Source organism: Berghia stephanieae, chromosome 5 (assembly GCF_034508935.2).
Source record: "Berghia stephanieae isolate SIO BIC M18660-M18661 chromosome 5, UCSD_Bste_1.3, whole genome shotgun sequence".
Classification (NCBI taxonomy): domain Eukaryota; kingdom Metazoa; phylum Mollusca; class Gastropoda; order Nudibranchia; family Aeolidiidae; genus Berghia; species Berghia stephanieae.
The window spans coordinates 77,912,889-77,927,888 of record NC_088364.1 but is presented as its reverse complement, the minus strand read 5'-3'; the positions used below and the strand labels follow the sequence as shown (position 1 = coordinate 77,927,888).

General features: G+C 34.2%; 1 protein-coding gene across 2 annotated transcripts in view; it reads right to left on the bottom strand.

The window, feature by feature from the left end:
* LOC144973645 (voltage-dependent T-type calcium channel subunit alpha-1G-like) overlaps nucleotides 1–15,000 on the bottom strand; it is a 388,470-nt gene that overhangs the window by 20,340 nt on the left and 353,130 nt on the right. Inside the window, exons 23-29 of one of the 2 annotated variants that reach the window (XM_078916353.1) lie at nucleotides 14,941–15,000; nucleotides 13,398–13,582; nucleotides 12,751–12,877; nucleotides 10,799–10,927; nucleotides 9,479–9,568; nucleotides 8,170–8,407; nucleotides 289–440 (exon numbers count right to left, since the gene is read on the bottom strand). The exon at nucleotides 14,941–15,000 is cut by the window's right edge and continues 9 nt beyond it. In XM_078916353.1, coding sequence (XP_078772479.1) covers nucleotides 289–440; nucleotides 8,170–8,407; nucleotides 9,479–9,568; nucleotides 10,799–10,927; nucleotides 12,751–12,877; nucleotides 13,398–13,582; nucleotides 14,941–15,000 — 981 coding nt within the window. The remainder of the gene's footprint in view (nucleotides 1–288; nucleotides 441–8,169; nucleotides 8,408–9,478; nucleotides 9,569–10,798; nucleotides 10,928–12,750; nucleotides 12,878–13,397; nucleotides 13,583–14,940) is intronic. The other variant, XM_078916355.1, reaches the window with a different exon arrangement.

The window sequence follows — 15,000 nt, the reverse complement described above, 5'->3', positions numbered from 1 at the left end:
ATGATGATGATGATGATGATGATGATAATGATGTTGATGGTGATGATGATAATGATAATGATGATGAATATGATGATGATAATGATGGTGGTAATGATGACGATAATGATGATGAAAAAATGAATACGATAATGATGATGATGACGATAATGATGAAGATGATGATGATGATGATGATGATGATAATGCTGATGATGACGACGACGACGATGATGGTGATGACCCCCAACGCCAAACAAAAAAGAAATACGGCTGACACATCAACAGCATAGAATCAAGTCCCCTTACCTCTGGCATCATGTAAAACTCCATAGCCATGGTGATGACGTTGAGACCGATGACAGCAGCAATGGCTAAGTCAAAGTACTTGCTGTTGATGACCGTGTGGATCAACAGGCGGCTGTTGGAGTAGTTAGCCCAGTACGGCGGTTCTCTCATTTCTGGTTCAGAATCGGGGAAAATGGGTTAGTTACGTCTTGTTGAGTTGATAGAAATTAATAACAATAAGAAATGAGAAATGGAAGCTTCGGTTTATTAAATGAAGAGAGATAATGTGGATGTTTCGGGTTTTTCCCTTTATCAACAAAACACGACACGCGTATCGTGTCTTGTTGATAAAGGGGAATCCCGAAACGTCCATTTTATTTGTCTTCAATTAATAAATAGACGACACACGTGCCGTGTTTTGTTGATAAAGGGGAAACCCGAAACGTCCACACTATCTGTCTTCGTTAAAAAAATGTAATCTTCCATTTCATTTCGTATTGTTGTTTATTCATTCGAGCTTCGAGCAGCAACATTCTCGTTCGTTCTCGTTGAATCCAAAGGGAAAATTGTGAGTGGTAGGATAGGCAAGGATGATGAGAGGTGACAAAATGTCCATTCTGACACCGGAATCCAAGATAATTCATTTATTCAAAGCTTTAAAAACAAAAAACAAAATGTACAGCAAAGAAAACAGTTAAAGCCAGTTATGTCCCTTAGATAGGTTTATGTTCCGACAACAGGCCGATAATAACGATACAGTCGACTCTGCTTAATCCAGCCCATCAAAATGTACCTTGCGTGTTGTGGAAGCTGATAAAATTTAAGTTTGTATATCTGTTTGAATGGAATTAGGCCCAACATCAATTTCTCGGAGAGGTGCAATTAAATTTCCTTTTTTAAAAATTAAGTTGTTATTTACTCCAGGTGATAATACAATTTTTATCAATATCATTTTTATATATCATCCTTTTTAAATCTGAAAATTCAATTAAGTTTTTCAAAATGTACTAATAAGGATTTTTTTAACAGGTAAGTGAGCACCGAATAATATTTCGTAATCATATGTAAGGAACAGTCTCAACACAGGTTGATATATTTATACAAAAATTAATAAGTCTAGCTTTATATGTCTCTCTATAATTGTCTTATTTTTTGATGAACGGTGAAGCAGTAAGGTCAACTGTTTAAATTCTACCAATAAAAGCACCAGATACAGTGAGACAGTTCACCAATCGTTTCATGAGATGCAGAGGTAGATGTCCCGAAACGTCATAAAATAGTTTTACCTTCACCACAATAGAAAAGTGAGCAAAGCTTGCCAAGAATAATAGATAGAATATGAAGAGAGGGCCAGAATGAATACAGCTATAATATTGATAAAGAAAAATACGAAACAAAAATTAGAGGCTCCGTATAAATAACTCAAGTTTAGTTACCTTCGTGGTACATTATGGATAGCACTAAGAACTGATAAGATATACCATATATAGTTTTGGTGGATTGTAACATATATAGAACTTTTGTCGATATATGTCACATATATATCTAATGTCCTAATTTTATATAACATAATAACTTTATCTGTTTCCATAACTATAAAATTGGTGTAAGGAAAAAGGTGAAATTTACCTTAAGCCCGTCGGCTGGAATACTACTGTCAAAGGAAGAAGGTTTAGGTATAATATCTAAAGCAATACAAATCTAAGGAATACTGCTCCCCTTTACATGTCATATTAAATCAATCACATTCTAATCTGTAAATAAATGATCCCTGAAAATATATCAAGCCGAGTTCCATCCAAATACGCTCGGAAATGATATAAACAACATTAAGTCGCAGGTTATAAAGAGAAAGTAAAGGTGTGAGCAAGTTATTTTCAACAGCAAATATATCTCACGTTATGACACTTCAAACATGGTCAAAGTGTGACAATCCAAACCAAATAATATCAGTTATAGGTGACAAGGTGAAAGAAAAATCCGTGTATTTCAAGATTATTCACATGTGATATCATAACTGAACAATAAGTCTATTTTCATTTGTATATATTATTGAAAGAACTATATCATCATATTATATATCATAAAAGTAGAAATTCTATTAATGCTAATTAACTTAACTAAATCGAATGCCACATGAATACTGCACAGTGGCCTAGAATTCAAAATTCCATGCAATCTTTTCATAATTATAGAATGTAATGTAACCACATAGAAAAATATTGGTCGTATTGAATTCACTGAGTCTGGCTGGCTGGCCGGATAGAGCTAATGAGGGATTCATACAACAAAAAAATAGGGATATATAATATATATTACTACTTCTAACTTGTTAACTACTTTGAAAGGAAATAGCGAGCAAAATTGGCAATATAAGGAGTTAGAAGCACAATAAGCTAGGATGACCATCATTTTGAGAATAATGCAAAAAGGAAATTGGAACAAGTAGGGTAAATTAGACTTCAATCATTGGTATAGGTAAATCCTATATTGTGCTTAAGTACATCTGTGTTGTTACACGACGCCATTTTCTATATGTTATTTGTTTTTTTTTTCAGAAAAAAAATGAAAGAAAATTCAAAACTTGAAAAGTAATATATAAGCGAGCAAATTAAAATTGATAAATGTGAAATGAATAGAATGCACCAAAATAAATGTTAGAAATAATACAACATTACTTGCAATTTAGAATCAAATGTAGAAAATTAACACAGATTATGTCCTTTGAGGATATTTAAAAAGTCATATGTGAAGAAATCGAAACGTTAAAAACTTGGGCAAATTGATGGATTCTTTACAGCATAATTGAAATTAATTCGTTTTCCGTGCATTTTTGCTAATAAGGATTTAAAGTATATTTAGGAATTAACTGTTTCTCGATAACAAACTATTTCACATAACATACTGTTTTACTTTTTCCACTAGCCCTTTGGAGCCATTAGTATCATAGAGCGGGAGTTTATCCCGGTTTCTATAGCGTGAAACCCTTTGGATTGGACGATGGTCTATCGTAAGGTATTATTCCCCAGATCTAATGAAAAATCCAATAACCCAATTCTAGCTGGGCAAGCAGGGAGGGAGGGGGGGGGGGGTTAGAAAAAAAAATATCGACTTCATCTGGGATCGATCTGGGTCTCTTTGCCTGTAAAGCGAGATCTCAACCAACTGAGCCATCGGGACCCCAGGACCAGCATTAGAGCTTCAATTTTTGGTATCTCTTTTTTCTTATGTCCATGCAATGTAACTTTACTAATTTGTCAACACACCAAAGGTTGCTTGCGTCTCGATAATACATTTATTTGATCTATCTTTGTCTGTCATAGAGCTGCTACCTTGTGAAAATTCAAAGCATGGAAAATCAGTTGATTACTTATACTTCAGTTTCCAAAGCAAATTACAAAACTAGACTGAAAAAAGAATGATATATTCATATGTGTCCATATTAATTTAGAAAATAAATCCCTGTTCCCTTACGCGAATTTAGTAGATTAATATTCTATGTTCCATTAAAAAAAAACTTGATTAGATACTTTATACATGTTCAGTTTACGTAAGAGTAGACCAATGTTGCTTTCTCTTCTTTAAATCAAATTATTTCTGAAAACATCAATACCTATTACTCATATGATATGATAATACAAGAATGGTGGCATTAAATAGCTATATATATAAAAATAAAACTGAAAGTGTCAATTATATTGTTGGTGCAAACTGTTCTTAAATCAACTGGGATTCTTCAAGATAATTGTGTAGTATTAAATTTTACACATGAATATGGTGAACGAATGTGAGTGAAAAGCCTTCCTTTCCCAAGGTCTCAACTATGTGCCGAGCAAGGCTCGAACCCAGGATCTTCCGATCCAAAAACGAGTATGATAGATATCACAATACCACATAACCCCATGATTGATTCCTGTGCTAAAAATTGAATTTAAAGCCAAAACTATAAAAACTGGGTCGTTACCATGTCTGTTTAGACAAATGAATACATTTTTCTAACAGAACAAATGACTGGAATTTTATATTTCTGATAATTAAAGCTTTAAAAAAAAAAAGAAAAAAAAAAGAAAAAATACCGGCACGGAACGATTCGGGCTCAAAACTCTTCTTCAGAAAAACAACTTGGTCCAAGATCTAATACAGAAAGGACGTGCCAAATATTTTTCTGCCCTCGTTCTGGTTTTTAAGTAATGTATGTACGTTTTCATTGATTTTTGTTGTTGTTGTTGTTTTTGTTTGCTGACGTAGAGGTTTGAGTCCCAAACGTTAAATGTTTGGTATTTTGTTCTTTCTTTGTAGCTTTCATATTCATTTTTGTTTATACTTTTTTACAGTCCACGGCTTCTAACAGCTTTGTATCACTTTAAGTAACTGATTTACTTTGATTTAATATCAACTAGAGGCGATGAGTTCTAGATTTTTAAAAAAGTTGATGTGTATCTTTTTCCACACATACAATTCATTGAAGTATGTTGATTTGATCAGTACAAAAAAAGATATTTAGTCAATTGTACAGCTAGTGAAGTTAATGCATTTATTCACCTCATCAATGGACATTAATAAAAGAAATTAACGGTGTTACATCTGAAATATCTAATTTAATAGGTACCAAATAATATTGAACGGTTTCGTTTTATGAAATATAAATAATATCTTTATGTTTAGTTACAAAATATCTAGGTATTAATTTAACATGCAGTCTTGATTGAATCTCAAACAAAATTAATTTGACTCCAAAATTGTTCGATAAAAGTTTAAAGATTAAAATTTACTAAATTGATTACAATCTAACCGCATCATTTCTATCAATCTAATAAACGTTAACATCTAACTCAAATTTATATTATTGTTATTTGGGTTCACTCATCCATTATAAGAATACATTGTTATTCGTATTTAAAGAGGGGATATGAGAAATGAATGAATGCCTTTCAAAAGAAATTATTTTAGCTTTTAAATAAAAAGTAATTCTTACGATCTGGCAAATCAATGATGTCATCTGTTATTTGAATAAAAAAATAAAATACAAAATGGCTAAGACAAAATTTGTTTGTTTTTTTCAATGGGTCAAGGAGTGATATTTTATTTAAGTGTTAAACAACAGTTCATCACAAGTGACTAGAACAACAGCGGTTGGGTTAAAATTTTATAGAGCATACCAAATAATGGAACAAAATTATCGAAAAATGAAATAACGAAGAACATTTACACACAACAAGTAAAGCAGAAATCTTCTAATTATACAAATAATAAATAAAGATCTGTTAAAATTCAATACAATATTTTTTCTTTTTAAGCATTAAAGCTATCTCTACGTATTAAAAAAACAAAGTCATGCTTTATTACTAAATTAAAAGAATATTGAAATAATGGAAAATTATTGAATTAAAAAATAATATTAAAAAAACAAACAAAAATCAAAACAAAACTATAAATGAAAAGTTGAAAAGATGACAAGAAATAAATGAGGAAAACAGGTTTGTGGTGTTTGTGTGTGTGTGTGTGTGTGTGTGTGTGTGTGTGTGTGCGTGTATGTATGTCTGTGTAAGAGTGTGTATACTTGAATGTAGGCATGTATTGAATGACATTGTGGAAATAAATGCTTTGTGTTTATTTGAATATAATTAAGATACGGTGATATAATCGTCTTATTACATTAGACAAAAATTACATCATTTTTTGTTGTGGATATCAAGAATTAATTGCGTAGAAGAAATCATACTCGCTATAACGTCCCAAAGGACTGTTTATTACGACCGAGCAGATTTTCTTCCTATTAATCTGAGTCAACGGATGAAAGAATTAGCAGGAAAGATATAAAACAGTTTGCAAGTTACTCGTACATCAGTCTGTGTAAAAAATAGATAAAGATTTTTAGATTTGCCAGTAATTATGTGCTCTATGGCGAAAACTTTATTGTTCGGAACAATTTTGATACTCAACCTTTGTTTTTTAAATATAATACATAACTGTTTTTAAGATTCACCAGGCTATAATATGCATTTAGATAGAGTGTCATAATTTCTTTTGGATTCAAAATATGTAAGATTTATTGACAATATGTTTGCTTTGTAAGTTATTTTTTGAGAATGTATTGTCTTATCGGATTGTGAAGTGTGTTAAAGTTTACGACACATGGGAAAACATACAAAATGAAATGGAACTGAAATGACAAAATGAATGGTGGAGTGAAACAGACAAAATTCGTTAATACGATGTGTTCTTCTTACACGTGTTACTAAAACACACATTCAAGGCTTCTGCAATTTTTGTTGTAAAACAATTTGCCAATTTTGTCGAATTATTCAAGGCGAACAGACAAGCGGGTAATGTTTTGGATTTAAATGCTCCAGTAATGAAAAAAAAACCCGCACTATTTTGATATTTAATACAAAAACGAAACAAACCAAAAATGAAAAAGAAATAGCCAAGGAAAAAATCCGAAATCAACCCGCCAATTTTTGTGTAACTGGACGATAAAGTCGTTAGAGTTTGAGACTTCTGAATCACGTGATCAAAATGTGTCGGTATATTTTAAAAAAATAATGAAGTGATATAATTCCGAAACACCATGTGACTCATCGCGTTGAAATGGTATGATGCCAGAATAAAACGGGCGCCGAATAGTGAATTTTTAAAGTAAAATGATAATTAACCCTCTCCTTACCACCTGCAGCAAAATCGTCACATTTGTTACGACACAATATACATTTTGGGAAAATACTGAAAAGGGTCGGTAAGGAGGGAGTTAAAATATCAAATTTATTTTGAGTTTATGCAACTATAGATAGCATTACGTTTACGTCACTCGGGTCTTTGTTATTGTTTTTTGCCATCTATGTTTATGAGTAATTCTCACTAAACTGTATTATCCAGACTATAAATGTTCATGGTTAGACATAGTTTTGTTTGTTGGTCCGTTATACTACTGGATGGCAATGTTGTGAGCTTCTTAACCAAGCGCATATATATATCTATAATTTAAGAGCCGAGTGCTAAAAGCAGTAAGTATACTCTTCTCACATGAAGTTAGAAAAATAAGGAGTTTCAAGTTTAATTCTCCAAAGTATTAAAACTAATTAAAATTGAAAGGTGATGTCGAACTACATAATTTTAAGGATTTTGAATTGCTATTTAATCGTTGTTAGATTAATTTGTTGGTTCTTAAAGTTACCAATAGCGACTACAACCCTTATCTCCTAAAAAATAACAAATTTTAAAATGTTCAAGTAGGCAGGTCAGATACAACAAATAACTTTAATCTTTTTCATGGTTTGACTTTGTATTCAATCTTCAGCATCACTTCAGAAACACTCCGACACAAAACCGTTTCGAAACGATGGGTCACGTATTGAGTATAATTAAGGTGTACATGTTTTGCAGGTCTAATAACCGAACGCAATTACGGGCCCTGATTTAAAACATTGTTGTAATGGACAATATTTTACGTTGGTTTGAGACTGTATTTGAATTACAAAAACAAACCCTAAACAATTTGGATTAAATCTCTCCTTACCGGCCATTTTTCAGGATTTTCCCCAAAACTTCACACCCAACTAAAACAAAAATAGATTTTTTATCACTCAAATACAATAGCAGTTAACCGTAAGTTCTTACGATACATAATCTCTTTAGCCAAAAAAAAACATGCTCTACAGCACACTGTTCATTTACTTTAAATTTTATTACGTACAAAAGAAACTTGAATAAGAAAAATGTTGGTTGTATCGTAACGAATGTGACAATTTTCCTATAATAGTTGGTAAGGAGAGGGTTAACAGACCTGTATATTAGTACACGTCGTCGTCGGGTATGGTAAAATAATATACTATGTGTAAAATGTCGTTGTGGAAAAGTCAGCCTTGTACTGTGTGTTAGCCAGACTCAGTAATTCATACGAACCAATCGACAGCGACGACAGCGATGACGTGGATTTCAGATCCTCACTCTTTCGTTTTTTGTCCAGTTTTTCCTGTCTTTTCGCAGCGCGTTTCGCTCTCTCCTCGATCTCCTGCGACTCTCGGCACTTGTGGAAGTTTTCAACCACGACGCCTACGAACATGTTGAGCACAAAGAAGGCAACCAGCAACAAGAAGGAAATAAAATAGATAAGGCGCCATTCGTTGTAGTTTTCAATAGGCTGGAAAGAAGAAATGAAAGAAAAAAAATAGACAAACAAATTAACTTCTCTTCATTAGAAAATTTCCAATCACCCCTAAAATATAAAATTGATGACAGACAATAAAACGATCCTTTATAATAGGAATATTGATTGCATATTTCGTACAATTTCATAATTTTGTAACAAAATTGAAATAAAATTACATTTGTTATTCCTTATATAAAACAATAAAACAAACAGCTCATTCAATCGGAGACGACTGTTACAAATAAACAGATAGCAAAAATATAAACATACAGCGGGCAAAACAAAACAAAAACATCACCAAAACCCCCCCCCCAAAAAACACCTCCCCCCCCCAGAAAAATCCATTTGTTTTGATGAGATGTGGTTTATAAAATAAATGATGAATTTCGCCAATAAAAAAATTTAAGGTATCTAATTGAATAAGAAAAAAACTGTCATACTTTATTTGTATCGCGAATTAATCTTGTATACAAAAAATTGACACTTTTTTCAGATTTCAACTGCATCAAAAAACTGCGAAGTTTATAAAAACAGAACAACCTAAAGATAGTATTTAGGGCAACAACAACGGATTAAACATTGATTTTACGAACACTATGACTTTAACAGTAACAATAGTAAAGATATTATCTGAATATCTATTTTAAAAATCATCCAAAGTAATCAACCATTGTATTTAAAATTAACGATTTGAAAGCATCAGATAAGTTGCTTGTTTTTATTTTTTAAAAAAAATTGCTTAACTCTCTCCATACCAGCCATTTTCAGGATTTTCCCCAAAACTTCACACCAAGCTCACACAAAAATAGATTTTTTTATCACTCTGACATAAAAGCAGTAAGTTCTTGCCATACATCATTTCTTAAGCAAAACATGCTCTACAACACACTTTTCATTTTCTATAAAGTTTATGATGTACAAAAGAAATTACAATAAGAAATATGTTGGTTGCATCGTTATGAATAATGTGACAATATTCCTATAGTTTGTAAGGAGAGGGTTAACGTCATAGAAGGTGTAAATTACTTGTTATGAATTAAGTAAAACTGAAAGGCTACCGACCTGCTCATCAACACCAACAGCGTCAAGACCCGTGTACATGATTTGAACCCATCCATCTTTAGAGGCCAACACAAACAATGCCATCAAAGCCTGGGGAGAAGAAACAATGGGATATACGTGGAGCACATAATTGGTAATCAGTCAACCAACATACTAAATTTCTTTTTTAATTGTGCTTTTATAGAGCGCAATATCCACTAAACGTGATCAAAGCGCTTTACAATTGGTCCCTGGTCAACAGCAACATTTAACGTGTAGGACGAGACATAACGCCTGTTAGGCGATATTACAATTTTTTCGGACAGAGACAACGCTGTTAACGGCTAGGTACTCATTTTACACCTGAGTACGGTGAGAGAAAGTGAGTAAAGAGCCTTTTCCAAGGACTCAACTATGCGCCTACCGCGAGGCTCGAACCCAGGACCTTTCGATTCGAAAGCGAGTGTCATACCATTAGAACACATAGCCGCACTATGAAAGGAAATTACATGGCGCAAATGTAAGCTGATAAATCGTTTCATTACTTTTTACAGAGATTGTTATTTTAAAGCAATCCTTTCTTTAATATTTGTTGGTTTTTTGTTTATTTTCATGTTATTATGAATGTTCTATCTGCACATCATTTGCATCCATCAATTAAAAAACATTTCGTGTTTACTCATTAATATTATTCATTCATTGCCAAATTGTCAAATTGTATTCCTGATTAATCCATACATTCTTCGTATCCTCTTTACCATGCCTTCCTCTGGCTCAGTTGGTAGAGCATTCGCTTCACAAGCAAAGGGACCAAGATCGTTTCCGGGTGCAGTCGATAATTTTTCTGACCTCCTTAACAACCCAGCAGTGATTAGGTAGCTGGATGTGTTAGATCTGGTCGAAAGTGTACTTTGAGATAGACTAGCATCATATCCAAAGGATCGAAAGCAAATGCTATTGACCGTTTCACGCTATAGAAACCGGGATAAATGGCTCTGAAGAACGATGTTACACACTGATTTAAAAAAAAAAATAGAGCATTCATGTAGTGCGATATCCACTAAACATGCTCGAAGCGCTTTACAAAGGGTTCCTGACCAACAGCAACACTTTACATGCAGGGCGGGACATGACGCCTGTTAGGCGATACTACAATTTTGTTCGGACAGAGACAACGCTGTTAACGGCCAGGTACTCATTTTACACCTGAGTACGGTGAGAGAGTACGGTGAATAAAGAGCCTTTTCCAAGGACTCAACTATGCGCTGAGCGAGGCTCGAACCCAGGACCTTCCGATCCGAAAGCGAGTGCCTTACCACTAGACCACATAGTCGCACTTACCATTCCCAAATTGTCAAAGTTGTATTTCTGATTAATCCATAAATTCTTCTTATCCTCCTCACAATGCGTTCTATTTCGTATATGAGCGACATTAGGACCTTTACAGTAATAAAATGTCCCTTTGAACAGCTGGGGAAAAACAAGTTTTGATATTTAGCCAATCAATGTGAAAAAAAAATAATCAATAATTTTAAAATATCAGAGACGCTGCTTGAAACAAATAAAAACTCAATCAGAACACAAATGACAAAAAGAGAGTTTTAGGTATCTTCAAATTCTTAACTCACTCAACCCTAACACCGACTATATCCGTAGTTTACCCGGTTACTTTTACCCCGTGCCTATTTATTACATTTTTCTGAGACAAATTATAGGCTTAGTATCAAAGATAATGTTTTCAGTTTTTACATGTTAATGGTAGTTGAATAAAACTATCTATGCACATGCTCATTTTTAAAACATTTTTTCCATTTTTGAAAAGTAGCAAAACTCTCCAGGATTGAGTGAGTTAAATGTCTTGTATTTGCAAAAGGCCCCACTGGCCCTTCAATGCAAATGTTCAGTTACAGTCAACGTGAAATAACAAGAAAGCTTGATGGTTACAGCAGTTACAGTCCAATCAAAACAGGGAACAGTTGCAGATCACCTTGACGAGCGAGTGCATTCAAATTAATAGAGGTGCCTAAATGAGTCAAATAAAATGGAGATAAAGATTAAGGGAGTAAATCTGATTCATGAATGAACAACATAAAGGCCGAAACGTCGTTTGTTTTGTGTTGTCATGTTCATTCATGAGTCAGATTTACTCCCTTTATCTTTATCTCCGAGTGCATTCAAAACTGTGTTGAACGTTTTTTTGGAGCTTTTTTTATATAGCGCAATATCCACTAAAATGTGCTCAAAGCGCTTTACAAGGGGTCCCTGGTCTACAGCAACATTTAACATGTAGGACGGGACATGACGCCTGTCAGGCGATATTACAATTTTTCGGACAAAGACAACACTGTTAACGGCCGGGTACTCATTTTACACCTGAGTACGGTGAGAGATTGTGAGTAAAGAGCCTTTTCCAAGGACTCAACTATGCGCCGAGCGAGGCTCGAACCCAGGACCTTCCGATCCGAAAGCGAGTGTCATACCACTAGACCACACAGCCGCACGTTTCCAAGCGTTCAACGTCCGTTATGTCCGGCTGCAGGACATTCCAGCCATTTATTGTTCAAACATTTCTTAAGGTTAAAATCACAAATTATGCGATACAAATCAACAATGTCATGATGTGGTATTTGACTGAGATGAAGAGAATGAAGATTTTACAAGGACACACATTATGCAATATAATGTTACGATTCAAATGTTTAGAGCTTTATTTTAGATGATTTGCAATCAGAATTCACAAATTATCTCAGAATTTTCCAATAAACAATCATTTAGGCATTTTTAATAACTCTTTCAGTGCCAAGGAATTATAGCTACACACGACGTACAACAAACCACGTATGACGTGCATGAACGGCCTGTTTATAAAAGAATCATTTTTAGTGAAAACAGTTTTACCAGCACACCAACAAACAAATCCAAACCCTTTTATGATAATAAATAAAGAAAAAATATATAAATAAATAAAATTCCATTTGTTTATCTCATAGGGGAAAAATGTCTTTAGGGTCTATTCCCGGAGAAGATTGGAATAACTCTAGCGTCAGCCGCAGTGCAGCGCCGCTAATTGAACTAGGGCGTGGTGACTTGCTCAAGACCCACACAGCGCACGGCGGGTGATCGGACTCAGTACCTTTCGGGTACGAAGCAAAGACCGTACCGCTGAGCCATGCTGATGCCCCTTCACGTGATTCATGTGATGCTTACGCGATAAGTGACACGTCATAAGTGATACGTCATAAGTGATACGTAGGCTGTAGCTAAAACTCTCTATCCAATCTATGTCTGCCTACCTGCACACCGAGTATACCAAATATAATGAAGAAAGTACAACAAATAAGAACAATGTTCCCGATGGGACGGAGGGATGACAATAAGGTTTGAACCACCAACTTTAGGCCTGGTGCCCGGCTGATGACTCTGAAATAGGGAAATCAAAATGAAAAAAATATGTAAATAAACAGTCTGATATGATACGATGATACTAATGTTATCATTGCTAATATGCCTTTAATTTTGAATTTAACATTCATATTATTACTATTTGTATTTCTAACCTTGAGCTTATAAATAGCGCAATATCCACTAAACGTGCTCAAAGCGGTCCCTAGCCCACATCATCACTTAACATGTTTGAAGAAACAGACCTGTTAGGCGATATTATATTTTTTATCCGACAAAGACAACGCTGTTAACGGCCAGGTACTTATTTAGAGCACCTGATGGATTCTGTACACTGCATAAATCAATTATTCCATATTTGATAACATTACATATGGAATTGCTCGAAGCTACCATTATAATTGTCAATATAACACTACATATGAAGTGGAAAATTAAATATGACAACTATAATCATTTTGCTAATTTTAACGGCCATACAAGTCTTCAAATTGATGGTGTTTTAGCTTGAAAGGAAGAGAAAAAACAAACTACCTACCGCAATGGACGCAACGTTCGAAGTAGCCTGAAAACCCTGAGTATGCCGAATATCTTTGGGCTGCTGTTGGCGGACAATGAGATGAGGATGTCGATGAGGGAAATCATCACGAGGAATCCGTCCATCACATTCCAGCCACTCTTTAAATAGGCGTGTTTCCCCACGATGAAACCTTTGGCGATCAGCTGGAAAGTTATTGCACGAAAACGATTAAAGGTCATCTCAATATTATATTTAAAATATTTTGACCAAATAATCTTCTAGTAGGTTTGCTTTCCAACGATGAACATTTCGGCAATCAGATAGAAAATTATTCTATGAAAACATTAAAGGTGAAAGGTATGAAAGATATGGGCAACATGAATTATACTTTAAAAATTTTAAAGACAGAGTCAAAACATCGATGGCGTTTCATTTTTTGAAAAAGAAAATATACAAAATGGCATAATCGCATGATGGTGTATATGCATTTTGTCGTCCAGACCTTTTGTACATTCAAATGTTTAGAATTTTAGTTGTCGCAAAAAGAAACCCTTTAGATGTTTGACAGATATATGATTTTGATGGCAATTTTTGATAATTCTCTGCCCCTCATTACCTAATGTATTCGTTACAGATTAGATACTAAGGCATAATAATGATAATTATCAAAATATATATTGATATTTTATTTACGAACCTATCATCCCATAAATACAATAGACTATAAAGTATTTAAAGTTATTAAAAAAGAACTCTACCTAAGGCTGAGAACTGATAAACAAGGGTATTAATAGTAGTTACAATGATAATGCATAACATTTGAAGAGTAAAGGGTGAAAACCATAGATATCCATTTTAAAAAAAGTGTTGTAACTGTCCCTTTTGAGTGATGTCAAAGTTTCCCGCCTATACTATAAATAAAACAGCGGTAAAACCTCAACCAGAACTCTTTAATGGGTAAAATTATTTCGCTGTTCTATTCACAGATGGAAGTTTTAGACCCCTGACACAATTCAAGGGGCTAGTCATAAAAATTTTTAAAAATGAACATTTGTGTCCCCCCCCCCCCTTGCACACTTCAGTTGTTTATCCCATAACTATCATTGAAGTATTCAAAACAGACACACAAAAATGGCCGAAAGATTGATGATGGTCAAGAGGCCATTTGTGTCAGATGGACACTTGGTTAAGGAACGGGCGCTGTCCTTCTTACAAAGGTTTGAATATATAATCTATACTAAAAGCGTGGTACTTTTATATGGCGCAAGATCCACTAAACGTGCTCAAAGGCCTATGCAAAGGGTCCCTGGGCAACAGCAATATGTAACATGTGGGAAGAGACATGACGCCTGTTAGACTATATTACAATTTCTCCCACAGCGACAACGATGTGAACAGCCAACTTCTTATTTTACACCCGAGTACGATGAGAGAATGTGATTATAAAAAAGAGCTTTTTCCAAGGATTCAACTATGCGCCGTCCAGAGCGGGACTCAAACCCAGGTCCTTCTAATCTGAAGGCGATGTCACACCACAAGACCCCAAAGCCGTACTTCATACCTTGATCACCATTTCCAGAGTGAAGACAAAGGTGAACACATAATTGGAATACGTCAGAAA